The sequence below is a fragment of the Strigops habroptila genome, chromosome 1 (genome assembly GCF_004027225.2).
Source record: "Strigops habroptila isolate Jane chromosome 1, bStrHab1.2.pri, whole genome shotgun sequence".
Classification (NCBI taxonomy): Eukaryota; Metazoa; Chordata; class Aves; order Psittaciformes; family Psittacidae; genus Strigops; species Strigops habroptila.
The window spans coordinates 129,781,716-129,799,985 of NC_044277.2; the positions used below are offsets into that span (position 1 = coordinate 129,781,716).

General features: G+C 39.7%; 1 protein-coding gene across 2 annotated transcripts in view; it reads left to right on the plus strand.

Moving 5' to 3' along the window:
- The window catches only part of ABCB5 (ATP binding cassette subfamily B member 5), a 34,690-nt gene extending 18,408 nt beyond the window's left edge, over positions 1-16,282 (plus strand). For both annotated transcript variants that reach the window (XM_030494705.1, XM_030494714.1), the window contains 14 exons: positions 138-299; positions 792-1,025; positions 3,028-3,174; positions 3,610-3,714; positions 4,497-4,574; positions 5,695-5,778; positions 7,891-8,094; positions 8,797-8,897; positions 10,175-10,315; positions 10,817-10,973; positions 12,780-12,977; positions 13,706-13,912; positions 14,880-15,026; positions 15,534-16,282. In XM_030494705.1, the coding sequence (XP_030350565.1) occupies positions 138-299; positions 792-1,025; positions 3,028-3,174; positions 3,610-3,714; positions 4,497-4,574; positions 5,695-5,778; positions 7,891-8,094; positions 8,797-8,897; positions 10,175-10,315; positions 10,817-10,973; positions 12,780-12,977; positions 13,706-13,912; positions 14,880-15,026; positions 15,534-15,734 (2,166 nt within the window). In that variant the 3' untranslated portion in view covers positions 15,735-16,282. The remainder of the gene's footprint in view (positions 1-137; positions 300-791; positions 1,026-3,027; positions 3,175-3,609; positions 3,715-4,496; positions 4,575-5,694; positions 5,779-7,890; positions 8,095-8,796; positions 8,898-10,174; positions 10,316-10,816; positions 10,974-12,779; positions 12,978-13,705; positions 13,913-14,879; positions 15,027-15,533) is intronic.
- Positions 16,283-18,270: the final 1,988 nt, after the last annotated feature.

Below are 18,270 nucleotides of genomic sequence, written 5' to 3' on the forward strand. Positions count from 1 at the left end.
ACATCTTTGCTTTTAGAAGAAAGCATTCTTTTTAAAGTTTGGATTAGTTTAATATTATAAATGCCTAAAATAACTTTGTTTTATTTCTGTGCTTGCACATTTTAATGTAAATTGGGGTTTGTTTTGTTTTCTGTAAGGCTCGGGCTGGACGTACCACCATTGTGGTTGCTCACAGACTGTCTACCATCAGGACTGCTGACACTATTGCTGGATTTGAGAGAGGCATTGTGGTTGAACAAGGAACACACAATGAACTCATGTTGCAGAAGGGAGTCTACTATTCTCTTGTAATGCAGCAGGTAAGGGCAAATATATTTATTTTCTTTCTCCATTTCATAAAGCTTTTAAATGCTGGTAAATGGAGTCATTTTTTATTCTGTAATTCCTGCATATTGTCCAGCTGGCAGCTGCTCAGTCACTCTAGTCTGGGCATGGACACAGGCTTCGAATTTTTGGGGGGTTTACCCATAAAAGTGTGTTAAATTTATGCAATCCAGTATGTCAAAACCATAAGTGAATTGAAGGAATAGAGTACATAATTATGGCATAACCACAGAATTGTTAGATTCCAGGTGGATTCCTTAAACTGCTTAAAGAAAAAAAGAGGAGGGGGAAAAGAAGAAAGGCAGGACTAAATAGTCTATTGGTATGCTGTTACTGACTGAAATATATGTGGCCTATAGGCAGTAGCGATCACATGACTGAAACAGCAATACTCATGAGAAAAATATTTACTCTTCTCTCTCCCTGCTCAGTATGTCTTGCGATTGTATATCCTGAATTCTCACTAGGGTTTTAGCAATAATGGTCGAGATAATGGGACATCAGAAGAAAGTGAAGACACAGGAGCTGAGGAATATGAGGAGGAAGATAGGAATGATCTTGTGGAGGAGCTGGTTCTTCAAGATCACTTTGAAGAATCGGTGATCTCTGGGAAAGGTGGCATTCGAAGAAGATCCAGCAGATACAAGAGCAAGAGGAGCTCTTCCAAGTCCTCTGGAAAAAAGGAAAAAAAAGAGCTGGAGGTTGGTATTAAATCTTTAGTTTAGAATTTTAGTGTTAAAATGTAAGCATTAACACAAAGCATGTAATTTTAATTGCTTTTAGATAGCTGGCTGCCATACAACCTTTATTCTGGTGCTGTTACAGTCAGTACTCACCAGGCTGAGTATTTGTCCTAGGAATATGGGGACAATCATGTGTGTCCTACCAAAAAACTTCATTTTATCACCATTGACTTAGTGTGGAGCTGGAAAAAGCTTGTGCTGTCAATTTAGCATACTTTTTAAAATTTAGTGTGTTATTTCGGTGTTACTGATGGTTTAGGTCTGTCTAATTAAAACGAGTTGTGAGATTTCATTTGCAGGATTCTTTACTTCCTGGTACTCACTGTTGCAAATCCTGCAATAGGATCCACAAGGTGGATAATGTAATCCTTGGGGCATGCAGAAGTTTTAAGGCACTTTGGAATATCATACTGTATTTATGTCAGATGAAAAAAATATATCAAAACCCTAACATTTTGAAGTGTATTCTAAATAGAAGAACCATTATTCTTTCTCAGTCTTAGTATATGCTTTAAAACTTCCAGTTCTGGAGGTTTTTTATTCAGATAAAACGCTTTAGATGACAGATGTTGTATAGAAATAAAAGGCACATAGGAAGTTCAGGTTTTAGAAACAGAACTTCGTTTTGTCAAAGTTGAGTAAAACTTTGTTGTGGCAATCAATAGAAGCAGATTCCTAGTGGACTCTGGATCAGGCTTTGGGAAAGCAGCTCAATAGGAACTTATTTTTTTCCTGCTTTGTACTGCTTGAACTACAGCCTTGTTTTACGTTAAATGTATTAAGAGAGTTGTTTGGCATGATTTGTTTTGTGGTTTGGTTTGGTTTTCTTTTTTAACCTGACTTCAGGACCCTTGAAGTGAAGGAATAAAATGTAAATTCTGAAGTAAAATAATGAATCTTTTTAAACCTATTAAAATAAGGATCTCATCTGTAATAGAGCATCCGATTACTTAAAATACTTATGGAAGTCTTACTGTAATTTGTATCTATTAATATTCCTTCTCACTAAAATATAGCTTCCAGCTAATATATATTTCAAATAGTACAAAGGAGCTAGATCCATTCCTATTATCATGAAAAAATTATGCAACTTGAAAAGATACTTTTTGGCTGTGTATTAATTCTACTTAAGATCTCAGAGGAAGTATTGGGTGGTTTTGCTCAAAGCTTCAGTATTTATCACATTCACAAAAAATTAGGAAGTCAAGCATCCAGTGGTTGTAATTATTTCAGAAAACTCAGCTGTAAAAGTGGGCTGAGGCTTAGCTACCCTCATTCAGCATCTGAAACACAGGATAAAATAACCAGGAAACAAGAGCAGTTTAGTCATAATCCTGCCTAACATTTTGTCTCACTTTGAATGTTTTCATTTTTGCTTTTCCAGAACTCCCCCTGTGGAGGCATAGGCACTTGAATTAATTAGTAAACCAGAACAGGGCATTTTTTTGTATTTTCAAAGGAGATGCAGGCTACTGACTGTTACATATGCCTCTTTCATGCTTTTGGTAACGAAGCGTAGGCTATAGCTTGCAAAAGAGAAAGATGACCTCTCTACCCAATTGTATTACTGCCAGCCTGCTAGCATTTAGCTGAACCAGAGGGATCTTTGGTCTGAACAGTGAGACTTTTGAGTTCTTTATAAAGATTCAAGTGCCAGTTGCCATTCACGGTGACCAGTCTTAGGCAATCCTATCTGACTTTCAGTGAACTGGCCTGGCCTTTCTTCCCTCATGACTTAGCCTTTTGTGAAGTTTTTTGCCTCCGAACTTTTACAGTGCAGTTGAAGTTCTAGGATATGAAACAGCAAAGCAGCATGTTTGCTCATTCCAAGTGCACAGAGGGGGCTTTCAGTAGTTCACCAAGACAGTTCACTACTCAAAGTCTAATGAACACCCACTCTCTGGGGAATTTCGTGTTCTGAAACTTTCAAGGAAAACTTGTGGCTTTCCCTTTCCTGCAGGAAGAAAATCTCCCTGCTGTGCCTTACTCAAGAATCCTGGCTCTGAACAAACCTGAGTGGCTCTATGTACTGCTGGGAGTGATTGCTGCTGCAGTCTTAGGTGGGGTCCATCCTACATTCGCTCTTGTATATGGAAAAGTCATTGGGGTAAGTTTTTCGAGGTGATGGTTTGGGTTTTTTGGGGGGTTTTTTTGGTTTTTCAGTCCTGAGCCCCTCTCATGCTCAGCCAGTTCTTCCTATGTAAGACTGGTGGGATTCATTTGTATAAATGGATCCAATGAAACATGGATAAATGTTGGTGAAATGACCTTCCAGAGGCAGACCCTGGTGGAACTGCATCTGACTAGCAGAGGAAAGGAGGAACAACAGTTGGAGCTGGGAGAATAAATTAGTGAGATCCAGGTTAAATGAAAAGCTGGAATGTCTTCTGGCCCTCAGTGGAAAGCTGACTGCAGACTGATTTCATGATCCAGGATACTTGCTAAGAAAAATTGAAGTAGGCAAGCTTCTTGAGATGAAGGCTGGTTTATGTAACTGGCACTCATTGCCTGCGTACTCATTTTTGTGTTTTTTCTTGCATAGGCTTTTCAAGAAACAGATCCAGAAAAGAGAAGTAAAAACACTTTGTTGCTTTCTTTAATGTTTCTTTTACTTGGAGTGATTACCTTAGCAGCATACATAGTCCAAGTAAGTGTCACTACACTGAAATGTTAGAAGTCCTTAGCTCCCCAGCAGGCTGCAGGTATAACTTAGTGCAGTCTGAGAAGCAAAACACCAATCAGAGCTTACAAAAACACACTGGAGTGCCAGGGTTCTTCCTGAGATATTTGGGGTTTATGGATGTGTTTACATAAAGACATATGTCCATATTTGCTGTTGGTTTAAATAAGCCATTGAAGACAATGTGGATTCAGCATGACTGAAATCAAAGTTTCAGGGTCTGGCCTTAAAAGTCAAATTTAAGACTGACATTTCTCACTGATAGTCCATAGGCTCTTGCCAAAGTAAGTATAAAACAGGCTCTTTCCATAGCAGACAGTGTTTTTCATACCATTGAGCAAACTCCATCATCTGCTGTCCTCTTATAACTGCTCCACAGCTTGCAGGAAGCAGTTACTGCACATTGATGTCCACATCATAAAATTCATTGGTATGACTGCTCTGAGTGAATGTCTCTGGTAGCAGTCAGAGTAGGGAGGCCAATGACTAGATAGGCTGATTTATTTTCTAATGCTGCTGTGGCATACGAATAAGGCATTGCGACAAAACTTATGCTGCCTTTGCCATGTTGCTTCCTTTCTGTGGAAAAAGAGTTTCAGGTTCTAGTAATGTGAATGGCACTTTTCCCAAGACTCATATGTGCAAAGGGAGTTGTAGGAGACTTTTTGATGTCATTGATTTTGTTGTGGTGCTTTATAAACAGAGTTAAAGCATCAGATGAGAAAATGTGACTCTCTTTTCTCTACCAGGGATTCATGTTTGGGAAGTCTGGGGAAATACTAACAATGAGACTGCGCTCTTTGTCCTTCAAAACATTACTTCAGCAGGTATGAATTATGCAAGGGTATCATGAGAGCCAGATGGCTTTTGCAGACTGTTACAAGGTACACATAGGGTTTTAATTGTGTGGTCTGGAGAAAAGAAAACAAAAACATGTCTCTTCTACCACTAGATTAGGAAAAAGTATAGCTTTTCTGAAGATCTTTTAATCCATGAACAATTTGGCTCAGTGCTGCTGCTGCAAATAGTCTGATTTTGAAGGTGTGTCATTGCAAACGTATATTTCTGGCATGCTAATATGCACACAGTTTGCAGCTGTCTGTATGTGCAAGGATGACCAAAAAAAATTTAATCTCCCCTTGCTTGGGTGGTCATGATGCAAGTATGTAATACATAGATTTAACTCTGATCTGTTTAGTTATTTATATTTAAATCTGCATACTACAATCCATAGTAAATAGACAATGTGATAATTTTTCTACTGCAAAAAAAAAAATCAAATTGCCCTATTTCATCAAGAATTACCCATGAGAAGAATAAAGTTACTTACATTAAACCCTTCCTGTTAATTTGTCCAATTTCATGTCACTTGCATAGAAGCTTTGGGAATGCATTACTTGGCACCCCACACACCCACTGGGGACAAGAACCTGTGTGTTCACAGAAACATCTGAGGAACTAGGAGAGGAAAAATTAGTGATTAAAAAAAAACCCTGCCATAGCTTTTGGAGGTAAAAGAGCCTCACTTTCTGTATGTATGTACAAATATAGATGAGCAATTGCTCTTCTATAGTTAATGGAATAGGTAACATGTAAGAAGAGAATAGTTAACTTCTTCAGGCCCAAGGAAGGACTGAGTAAAAGGGGGTTGCAATAAAAGTTTCTAAATAGGCACTTACAGAAGAACATCACAGCTCATAACACTTCAGTTGTGAACAATTAGATGTTCACAATAGAATAATACTTTTTAAGCTTTCTCTTTTAGTTTACTTGGAAGATGCTAACTACAAAGGAAAAATACTGCAGTTAGCCATCATGACTTGTACTTCCTTTTTCCCATATCTTATCTGAGCTGGAAATGTTCATTTGAGTATTAATCCTGATGAATCTGAAATATGATAAGAACATGTAATTTTTTGAAACGAAAACTGGTGTCTTTTCTTGCAGGAGATTGGATGGTACGATGATCAGAAAAATGCTGTTGGTGTTCTGCTAACTTGGCTTGCTACAGATGCTTCCCAAGTCAAAGGGGTATGCTGACTCTCTTTTGTATATTGCTTAAATATTTTTTTTTTCCTTACAAATATTAATTGCAATTGGCAAAGGATACTGAGATTAAACAAAGTAGTAAATCTGCCCCCCAGACTGGCAGATACATTTAGATAGCATGCTGTTGACATGTTGGAAATGGTTTCCCAGCTGATAGTTTATGACAGCTATGAAAAATCTAGCAGACATTCATGTACCTTTCATTTCTCTCTATGCAAGTCTTTAAACTAAGTGTGTAATAAGCATAGACCACTTCAACATGCAAAATGGAATGTGTGATGTGTCTCCATATGTGATGGAGACCAGAATCAGTGGACCCCAGGTTTTTACAACTTATGATGGGTGTCACCTGAGTGCCATGAAGAGGTTGCTTCTGCAGATGATACAAACCCTTGATGATCTTAAGGAAGAGAATGCTTCTTCCTGTCCCCACCAAATGTGCTTCTCATACAAGCAGACCAAACAGTAAGAAATGGCCCAATATTAATAAAGAAAGAACACCAAAAAGGACAATGGCCAAGGGAGGGAATGGCCAAGGTGCTGGTGTGGGAGAGGTGATCACTGGACACTGGCAGGAAAATATGGCAAATTCTATACAATTCTTCCTACTGGTCACCTCATCAGCAGTGCCTCCAATCTGCCGAATGTCTCTGTTTCTTCCCTTCTCCTAGGGGGAAGGTGGGAAATCACTGCAGGACTTGTGGGGGAAAGGTTTACTAGTTTGTTTTAAGATGTCTTTGTTTCCTTGAAACTTGTACATCAAAACCCTTTAAATCTCTACATTTTTCAGTCTCCGTAGACTTTTGTTTCTCTCTCCTGTCTTCCTTCCTTATGGATGTGTACTGAGAAAATAGCCTTTGACAAAACAGTCATTTTCATCTTTTAAAGTTCCAGTTTGCTTCAGTGGCATTGAACTGTATCACCTTCTCAGGGCAGTAGAAAGAAGGGGTGCACAGGGTCCCCTAAGTACAAAAGCCAACTAAGGGCGCAGATTGGTCTCCAAAGCTATTCTGTTGTCTGGATCGCTACAGGGTGTCAATAAGTAAATACCGTACCTCATGCTGCTCTGGCTGAAGTTTCCAAATCCATCTTTATGTGCAGCCCCTAAAACATATGGCAACAATTCACCTTGGCATTGGTTTAATTATTACTATTTTTCAGGGCAGGAAAGTCTTTGGCAAAATAGAGGAGAATTTTTTGCTTCCCGCCCAAGGATTTTTGTTTTTTCCATCAAGCCAAATTTTGGAAGATGAACTATTTCCACAGGGCTGTTTTGCGGCCTTTTTTTTCTGCAGATCAGAGCCCACCCTGGTGCTGGATGCTAATCATCTCTCATTTTAAAATTTCTTGATGAAAAGGTTACACTGGCTGGGAGGAAACAGTTCTTCAGTATGAGTTCATCTTTCCCAGTCATTATCCCACAGAGATAAAGCATTTCTGCAGGGTGGTCACATGCAGGGTTTTTTTCAGAAAGCCCAACCCCAGGTGCAGCAGTGTGAGAACCTGAGGATGATAGTTTCCGGCAGCATTAATGGGACAAGTCAATGGATGAGACACTGGCACAGGTTGCCCAGAGAAGCTGTGGCAGCCCCATCCCTGGCAGTGTTCAAGGCCAGGTTGGATGGGGCTTGGAGCAACCTGGTCTACTGGAAGGTGTCCCTGCCTGTGGCACGGGGGTTGGAACTAAGTCATCTTCAAGGTCTCTTCCAAACCAGGCCATTCTATGTCTGTTGTTAGGACAAAGCCTTTCTTACCTAATGCTGGGCACCCAACCACCAACCCGCCCTACTGTGACAGTCGCCAGTCTTCTGCGCCTCAGATACTGTGAGAAGCCCCAGATACATATTTCATTAAGCAACTACCTTGACCAATTGTTTAGACTGCTTTAACCTGGCTTGAATGCCTGAATGCTGGCAGGTATGAGGAATGTCTACGAACAGATACGTAACTAGGTGCATAATGTCCATGCATGTGACCGCTCATGGTTTTGTTTTCCAGCTGAACTGCTGGCCTCAACTATATAGGGATTCGAAGTGGTGATATAAGTAACAAAATCTAATGATGAATATTTGGGGGGCTCTGGGGTTTTCTTAGGCAACTGGAAGCCGACTTGGACTGATGACTATGACTCTCTTTACTCTTCTGACTGCCATCATTATTGCTTTTGTCTACAACTGGCAGTTAACTTTGCTTATCCTGGCATGCATTCCATTCCTTGTTGCTACAAATGCAGTGAGCCTTAGCTCTATGTCTGGTCATGCTGCAAAAGATCAAAAAGCTTTGGAAGAGGCTGGAAGAGTAAGTTCTCTAATTTTAACTACAGGGTTATGGTGCGAGATCACTTTTAAGGACAACATTGTAGCTATATTACAGCTGACTCAGTTATCCAAGATAAATGATTTCTGGGCAGGGATAGCTGTAACAGCAGTAGCCCCAGTACTGGTGCGCCTGATGCCTAGGGGGAGCAGCATGACTCTGCACTGATCTGTGCTGTGGCCTGAAGTGTTGCAAGGCTGAGCCACCAAGCCCTGACACTGTGTTTTATAATGGAATAGCAAACCACTAATGTGCTCAAGACTTTGAGGATACTGCCTTCGTTTACCTGATAGCACTCTTCCAGGAAACAGAAGTAGTCCATGGAAAAGTGCAAACTGTGTCCAAATGACTAGGGTTTGATCCTGTTTTATTAAATGAGGTTTAATTCATCGGGATCACAGCCCACAGGTTAGGGCAGGGGCTGCTGACACTTGCTGCATGCTGGCCCAAGGTTCTGAACTCAAGTATGTTGTTGGCTTCAGCCCAACCTTGTGACCATGGGGTGAATAATTTCATTACTGTGGGCTTTCCTTCACCTGGTGGTAGACCTCAATCTCCTCTTTAAAGCAAGCACATTCTGATCTAAAAGAATAAATGCTAGAGAAGAGATTGAGTGTTTAGGAGGTATGTTGTAGATTGCAGCTGTAAGGGATTACCTCTTATTTCTTTTATCTCCCAATTTAGATTTCAACAGAAACAGTTGAAAACATAAGAACTGTAGCTTCACTGACCAAGGAAGAAGCATTTTATGAAAGATACGTTGCCAGTTTGAATGGCCCATATAGGTGAGATTATTTTTTTTTCTTTAATAGGTCTTTCTTTGTACATTTTGGCCTATCAGATTTATTGTAAATGCATTTCTTGCAAGCTATCCAACATCCAAAAGATTGGGAAGGATATCAGTAGCTGTTTACATAGTTTAGAAACTAATATGGTATATTTTAATATACATTCTTAAATGCAGAGTGAAAAAACATTTGCAAGATTTGCCTTTTCATTATGCAAGCACCTTGTAAACTGCGTTCTCTGCATATGTGTTAGAGAATATTTTGGTTTTGTGCGCCTAGAATATAGTACATATGTTCACTTCAGTGTATTGCATTGATAGTAGCTAACTCCCAGACCATGCCCTTTATAACATAAACCAGTTTTATTCCCCTCATGACTTTGAAACCTTGAAATGAAGCTCATGTGTTTCCCTTGTTTGACCTGCTACATGCCACTGACTTGTCTTCACTGAAACACATTCAAATCATCAGGGGTGCTGGATTTTTCTAGCTCCATTTCGTTTGAACACAATAGCCCCAAATATAATTTGTTTCTTTCGTCCTTCAAGGTAATTAATGTGAAAGAAAGAATTGAAAATGGTGCATTGTATAACCTGTCCCCAACCAAAACAGTGTTAAAATTCAATGTCTGATGAACTGGTAATACCCCAGATAGAGGCAGGACTGTCAAAGGTCTCTAATTTACAGCTTGGACTAGGAAGGTGATTCCTGTTTCCTCAATGAGCATCCTAAACCATGAGACAGAGAGTCCTCCAGGCTCTGATTGAGTGTGCACAAAATGAAACTTCTCCACAAGCAGAGATTGAGAAATAGAGGTTTAGTCTGAATCCCTGCGGGGATACCCAGCAGTATGTTGTTGCTCTGAACTGGGACAAGAGGTCTCTGTTCGGATGGGAAGAACTGGAACATGCCTGGAGGCAACTCTTAGGCTGGGCTGGAGCCTGTTGTTTTCTTAATAAAATGGGTCATATGTGGTAATTATACTGTTCTAGTGACCTGCCTTGCTATGGAAAAGCAAAGGAAAGGGATTCAGGATAGCATAACTGAGAATGAAGAATCCCATTGCTTTCTGTCCTCAGGGCAGTTCCAGTGTGCTTTTAAGGACAGGCTGGGGTTGTTTGTGGGTTTGCATGTGTTGTGGGTTGATCTGTTGTATTTTTGGGGGGTGAGCTGTGTTCCTTGAGAACTTTAATCCGGAAATTTGGCCACCCGCCGACCAGTGTCTGTTGTTTCTGTTTTACAAGTTATTAATGAAAAGTGTCTTCCTTTATCAGAGATTCTCTGAAAAAAGCTCCTTTATATGGATTTACCTACGGAGTGGCTCAGTCTGCAAACTACTTTGTTAATGCGGCAGTCTTCAGATTTGGGGCATGGCTCATTGCCCATTGTCTGACCAACTTTGAAGATGTATTTGTGTGAGTATACTTTATAAAATGTAAAAACAAACAAAAAAAATATGCATAGGATAGTGATTTCAGTGCATGCAAATTATTTCCTCAGTTTACAGAGGTAATGGGGCATAAAGATTCAGTAATTCAGTCTAGTTGGGAGTGCAGTTTGGGCTGAAGAGAGCTGTTTTGAGGAAAGGTGCATATTCAGGCAGTAAAGCAGCAAATACATGGGCAGTGAAGCAGCTGGAGTGAGCAGCAAGCTCAGCACACCTACTTTGGAGAAGTATTTGCTATTTAACATTCCTTCCAAGCAGAGGGTGTTTGAGAAGTGATGTGACGCTGCTCATCTATAAAGTAGTTCTAGGAACAACTTCAATGGATGACATTTTGGGGGGGTGGGGAGCTCTAGAAATGTCATAATCTAAAGATGCTAAAAACCTTAATTCTGAAGGTTTGTTTTGCACAAGAGGAAAACAATGCATTGTTCTATCTGAAATTAATGATGCTTTGTCTTTTGTTTTTTAGAGTCTATTCTTCCATCATGTTTGCAGCTATAAACATTGGTCAGTCTACTTCCCTGGCACCAGATTATGGCAAAGCTAAATTGTCAGCCCAAAGAATTTTTAAACTTTTGGACAGAAAACCTCTAATGGACAGTTACAGTGAAGAAGGTGAAAAATTGGTAAGGATGGGTGTTTTGGCTTGGGCGTTTGGGGTTTTTTTGGGGGAGATGTGGTTTCTTTTGGGACTTGGGGGTTTGGTTTTGTTTGTTTTGGGGGTGTTTTTGTTTTGTATATTGGTTTTTGTTTGTTTTTTGTTGTTTGGGGTGTTGTTTTTTTTTCCAAGAAAAATGTTGAAACAAATTAATTTAGTAATATTTATTGTCTGCAACTGTATTCATAGCTTCATATTAGGGTGTCACAAGAGACAGACATCATATAAAGTAGCGGTACTGACTCGTGAATGTTTTGGGTTTTTTTTTTAATGGACCATATTATTTCTGTGTTTTAGTTAGAAGTGTATTGCCTAAAATGCAGTTTTGCTCTGAATGAGTTAAAAAGAATACTTTTGATTCTACTGTCCCACATCTTAAATGGTTTCAGGAAAGCACTGACAGTGTCAGTTCCACCAACAGTTGCATTGTCTTTGTAAGGGTTTACAGGAGAAATAAAATACAAATGCATTTTTCTGCTCTTTTTGTAGATAGACTAGCTCCTCCAGGGACAGAACAGTTTTGCCAAAAGCCATCTTCTTACTGCTACAGAAATTCTTTACAAGTAAAAATGTGCTCTTCTGAAGTCAAAACTAAATGGATGATCTGTTTTGCTCTAAAGTGGCAGGGGGGCAACAACAATATGAAAACCAAGAACAAGAAAAAGGGAAAAAAACAAAATAAAACCCAACTCAAAAAATCCCCCAAAACACCTTAAACCAAAATCATTAGGGAAACTCACGTCAGTATTTGTCAAATTTCTGCATGAAATGCTCTCAGTTTACCTGATCTGAAAGGATTACATTTGCACATCCATCTAACTTTAAAATTAACTTCCTATGTAGGTTTTAGACGGTAGTGCCTACTCAGGAAGCTATAATCCAGTTTCTATAACTTTAAGCTTATACACAGGATTTTCAGCCTTTAAAGTTATGAGCACACTTACATATCCTCTTGAACCAGGGTCCTCTGGCACAGAGGTTGAAAAACTTTGCAGAAAGTCACTGGTAAAATAGGACTTAAATTAAAATATTTCTAGTATAGACTGTACTTGAATACCAGTGATACCTGGGACTTCAGCAAAACAAAGCTTTGAGCCCATTAAATCAGATCATCAGCTTCTGTGAGAGTACTGTGCTAGCAGTGTTGCTAGTATGTACATACGGCCGGCTCCTACCCCAAACAACAGGGGAGAGGCAATAGTTTTAATGTGTTCCCCCATTTTTCCACTTGTGCTTAGAATTCAGCCTGGCTAGAATGGCTAATTAACAACTGTCATTGCTTTTTAAAACACAGCTTGTCCTACATGCCTGCGAATTACCTACCAAAGAATTCAGCTCTATCTTAATAGCTGGTCTTGACCTTGTGTTTGTGACATTCTTTTAAATTGTGCTAACTGCAGTGGAGATCAGGAAGGCAAATGTTATTGTAGGTTATGTTGAGAGTAGAAGTGCCTCAATTACATGTGTCAGAAATGAAGAGTATTAATGTTGTTTATTTGCCTAAAGATATTCTTTTCAAAGGTAAAATGAAAAATAGACACAAGAGATGCAGAAAACTGTTTCTCCAGAAGGATCTAGCAACTTACATTTACAGATCATCCCATAAATAATACTACACTCAATACAATATTTAATTTAAAAGAACTTCAAAAGCAGTTTTGAAAACACCTTCCCAAACTTTCTTGTCAGTTCTCTGGCCTTAATAACCAAGTTGTCTTATAGTTAAAGCTAGTAAGTGCTAATACGAGTATGTGAACTCTCCATTACTTTTCAGAGCAATTTTGAAGGCAGCATTGAATTCAGAAATGTCCATTTCGTATATCCAGCAAGGCCGGAAGTTCAAGTTTTGCAAGGACTCAGCATGAAGGTTAACAAAGGACAGACTCTGGCGTTAGTAGGAAGCAGCGGCTGTGGCAAAAGCACATCCATTCAGCTCTTGGAGAGATTTTATGACCCTGTGGAAGGACAAGTGGTAAAGATAGACTTGTGTGGCTATTAATAACAATTAAGTCTACAGAACTCTTTGTCTTCCAAGAGAATGGGAAGAGAATGACTGTGTCAAACTGTGTTGCCTCCCCAGAGCTGCTCACAGCCTGGTCACATAGGGGCATAACGTTCAAGTAACTTGCTTGTCAATGTGTAACTCATCATGTCACTATGAATTCACATGTTAGGGACATAGCTACATGCTTCAGGTAATACCAGTGTAACCCCACAGGGATGCTACTGCATCACTGTCAGAAGGTCGCAATGGGCCTTTTGATGTAATCCCCGTTAATGGGTATAGAAAGTCCAGAGAAACCTCCTTGGAGGTTTTAAGATTGAATTAAAGGCCTACAGCTGAAAATATTTATTGTTGTGTTAAGCTTCTTGAAGATAGGCTTCCCCATGAGGTTCACGGTGCTTCTTGTGGGGAGATGGGCTGAAAGAACTGCAGGAACAGCCTGTGATCTGCCCTCTGTTTCTGTCTGCTGGGAAATGGAAGCAAACACACACACAAAATAAAAAACTAATGAAAGGAGATACTTCATCTGTACTGTTAGTTCTTTTCCATTTTGCATGCAAAATTTACTTGATTTCAGCTGGGAATCTAACACATAACAGGCTTCCTCTTACAATTAGTGTTTCCTGTTTACAGAGTGTATCTGTGGATGAGCTCTCTAGTCAACCTGGCATCTTCTTTTCTGTTGTTTTTTCTAGTTAGCAGATGGATTTGATACCAGATCTTTTCATATACAATGGCTGAGGTCCAGACTGGGCCTGGTGTCACAGGAGCCCATTTTGTTTGACTGCAGCATTGCTGAAAATATTCAATATGGAGACAACAGTAGGGTGGTTAGTCAGGAGGAGGTTGAAGAAGCAGCTAAAGCAGCAAATATTCATAGCTTCATTGAAAGACTGCCAGAGGTAAGAGATGATGATCTTCACAGTGAGATTAGATGTTTGGAATAATGTGGAGAAATCCAAGTAATGCTAACTTAAGTAGGTGAAATTAAACATTTTTGTTTCTCTTCAAAGGAAAAAGTATAGAATTTTTAAAAATGTGTGTTTCAAGCTTAAAAACCTTCTTAGTTGGTTCAAAAAAAGCCAGTGTTCCAATTAATATAGTGGTGACAGGGGAATATGAGGGGAAGAGGTAAGAGGACACGTTATGTACAAATAAGTTCTTTTATTTTTTTTTTTCCTTTGAGAACAGAAACTTCTCAAATTACTCCAAGAAAGACAATTTATTTGGTTTTTTTCTAAAATAATTCAGTAAAACTAAATGCTCTAATTGGATGGGCAGAAACAGAAAGTTTTTCTCAACAAGTATGAAGGGGCAATAAATCAAAAGTGAACGACATGGCATTTGACCTTCATGCCTGCCAAGAATTTGGTTCTAACAAGGGAGAATGCCGTGATAGTTTGTTTTTGCTGTAGTTCTGTGTAACTTGAAAATGATATAATGATGCCGAAAAATATTTCATTTTCATTGGTACTGATAGCTTTTAGGATTCTTTATTCACAAGTAATGTAGGATCAATTTCTTCCTGTGCACATCAGTAAACATTAAATCTCTAGTTAGCCTTATGATCATATGCTCATAGGCAGATGTGTGTAGACACCTCACTGCTGTATCCCTAGCAGTGCCATTCAAGACCTATTCTGGTCTTTGGGGAAGTAAATTTTCAAACCAGGTATAAATATGTGTGGCTGTATATATAACTGTTAGAGTTGTTTATAAAACCTTAGCTTTATTAAAACTTGTACTATTCTCCTCTTTCAAGATGGAAATAACTAATCATTCTTATAGCCACACATAAAACTTTACTTTTCTCATCTTCCTTTTCAAAGAGTATTCACATGCCTTCTATTTTGAATTTTTAACATTCAGAAATATAATACCCGGGTGGGTGAGAAAGGAACACAACTTTCTGGGGGACAAAAACAAAGAATAGCAATTGCCCGTGCTCTGGTTCGTAATCCTGCTATTCTGCTTCTGGATGAAGCGACCTCTGCCCTTGACACAGAAAGTGAAAAGGTGAGTAATTATTATTATGTGAAATATGTATCTATATATATGTACATGGCTAGTTGCTTTCTGTAGAATAAAATCAATGCAAAAATGCTCAGCTGTGAAGAAACATCACTGTAGCTTTTTAAGCTGCAAGCCATGAATTGAACTACGCTAGGAAACTATGCATATCTACTAAATAAACAAGTAGAAACCCCCAAAACTTTAAGTAGAAAACACCATGTGGAGCTGATACTCTTCAGCATTCTTCCTATTGGCTGTATTTGGTTGTAAATACTGAATTTTTGTTCCGACCCAAGCTGGATGCCCAGGAACCCACTTCTCAATGTTTCATGCTCATTCAGTCAGTTTCAATGAGAAACCCTGTTGAGTAAGGGTCTCGCGTATGTACTGACTTGTAGATCTATGGGAGGTACATTCAGGTGCTAACAAAGAGTAAGAAATAAAATGTGGTTCCTATGACAAGTGAAGGCTTTCAGGTGCTAACAGCATTTTCACAACCTCTGTGTGCAGATTGTTCAGAAAGCTCTGGATAACGCCCGGCAAGGTCGAACCTGCATCGTCATTGCTCACCGCCTGACAACCGTACAGACTGCAGACATCATTGCAGTGATCCAGAATGGCAGGGTGGTTGAGCAGGGCACCCACAGCCAGTTACTGGCAAAGGAAGGCCACTACTATGCCCTTGTAAATGCACAAGTGTCTAATGAATAATGCTTGAAGATATTTTTTCTTTTTTTTTTTTTTCCCCCCCCCCCCCCGGGAAGACATGAAAAGCTTACAGAGAATTAATGTTGGCTGTGTCTGTGCTGATGGAGTAGGGACCATGTGTTGCAGCCTGGTTGTTGCACCCAGTGTAGCCCTTGCCCCAGGCCCCCATGGGGATGGGCAGTGCATGCCCTGGGGTGGGTCATGGAAGGTGCATGGGGGAGTCCCAGGGGCTGAACCTGCTGGGCAGCTGGTGGAATTGTGTGATCTGGAGGGAGCCAGACCTGGAGTAGCCTTATCCATACCATGGCTTAGGTGAGGCACTCTGCTCTCACTGTCTCCCCAAACCCTGGTCCTTACCACATACCATAGAACACAGTACCAGAGTATGACAGTAGTTAAGCGTCATGGATAAGCAGTGAGCTGGTGCTTGTGCTTGCCCCTTGGATTTCTTCACCAGCCAGATAAGGCTTTACAGCTGTAATTAAAGATGACTGACAATTCTTGCTGACTGCTGAGATTCCAAATAAAGGCACTTGTGTTAAATGCAGAGAGAAGGGGCTGAATGTGTGTTTGTTGTGCGTTTTTTGCTTAGTTTTGGTTTCCCTCACTTTATGCCACATTTCTAATATTATCAAAGAGTGGTTTGGGTTGGAAGATCAACTACTTCCAACCCTCCTGCCATAGGCAGTGATACCTCACACTAGACCATCTTTCTCGAGGCCCTGTCCAACCTGGCCTTGAGCACTACCAGGGATTCACGATTCACAACTTCCTTAGGCAGCCTGTTCCAGTGCCTCACCGCTTGTCCTTCATGTATTTCTTGGAATTCAATATTCTGTCAGGCAAGAAGTGCAATAGTTACAATCTTTTCTTATATAGATAAACAGACACAAAAGCTACCATTGGTTTGGGGGTTTTTTTAGTATTTTTCAATTGCTGACCTAACAGTTTAGTTGTTCTTTGCATCTATCAGGATAATTTCCAAAGTCTTGCAGGGGAACTGGGATGGCTTCCTTTGAATGGCCTCAAGTCAGCCACATAAATTGCTTTCAGTTAAAAAAAAAAAAAAGTGTGGTTTTCAATATGAGATCCTTTATTTTGAATAGACATGGCACTTAGTGGTAGCCTTGGTAGTGTTAGGTTAACAGTTGGATTTGATAATCTTAAAGGTCTTTTCCATCCTAAATGATTCTATGAATAATTCTAAAGCTTGTTTGAAGTATTGGCAAAACTCATTTACACATGTGCTTTAATAATTGGCTATTCCTCTGATATATTCCTCAGGGTGCTGCAATACATCCTTCAACAGTATGTACTGTGTAGTCAGAGTGACTCAGCAGCTGGGGTGGGTTTTTTTTGGCTGCTTAGACCAAATTGCAGCATTTTAATTTTCCAAAGCTTTGCACGTGGCTTTGGGTTAGGATTTATGGCCTGGAGCAACCTGCAGTACTTTATAATTTCCAGATAACTCTTCTCAATTGTAGCAGACAGAACTTACAGTAATGAGTATCTCCTTTGCTCATTTCAATTGTCTTCCGGCATCAGGATCCATGAGGGGAATAAAACACAGAAAAGAAAACAAATTCTGGTCTCAGAATTTGCCAAAATAAATACAGTCACTCTCCCTCACACGGTTTTTCTCAGGGCCTGTTAGGAGTTACCACTCATTCAGAAACCCCTCTTGTGTGATTACTTTCTCCTCATATGCAGATACTACAGGAGCTGCTGCCCATAATACATTCCCAATAATCCAGCATGGGCTCCAAATAATTCCCTTTTCCCTGTTGTGTTTCTGCACTGGATTTAAAATTACAAGCAGTAGAGTTTGGTTCTCAGTTTTGAAAGTACAATACCTTCCTCCTAAATTCAGAAATCTTTTGGGGAAAGAAAGAGTTATTTTGTACTTTTGAGTTAGATGTGTATGTGGTTTTCATTATAATAGTGATGAATAATAAATCTTTGTAGTATTACAATTCATTATCTGCTGCAGAAACAATTAAGTAAAAATTGGAAATTAAATACATAGAGGATATAACAGTCACTAAGCTCTGTAACATAATGAATCATCTAACATCTGGGGCTAGTTAATGGAGCATCTCTGTGGAAAATACTACATTCACATCCATGCAGATAATGGAGAAGAATCAAAACATGCTTCCTTCCCACCAAATTGGAATTATTTACTAGCACAAGGGCAAGAGTCATGAGGAAATATGCACTATTTGGCCTGGAAGGTGCTGAAAGAGCTGCAGCATGGTCAGCCTAGAAGAATAAGTTCTGTGAATTATGTTTCCCCTTATTTGCTCTTTTGAGGTCAACATTACCTACCATGGAAAGAAAAGTGACTAGCCTTGCATCCCTTTTGGCATGTTCCTCACCCTTGTTTACACAGCGAGTTCTCATGCTGTCGTAGGTGGACAGGCTCAGCACCAGCTATGGATGTTAAGTCCTTACGGGATGGTAGGCATGGATTTCAGTTGGAGCCAAAAGGAGCAGGTGGTGATGTGATCAAGGGAGCGTGTGTGCACTGCTCTGGGCT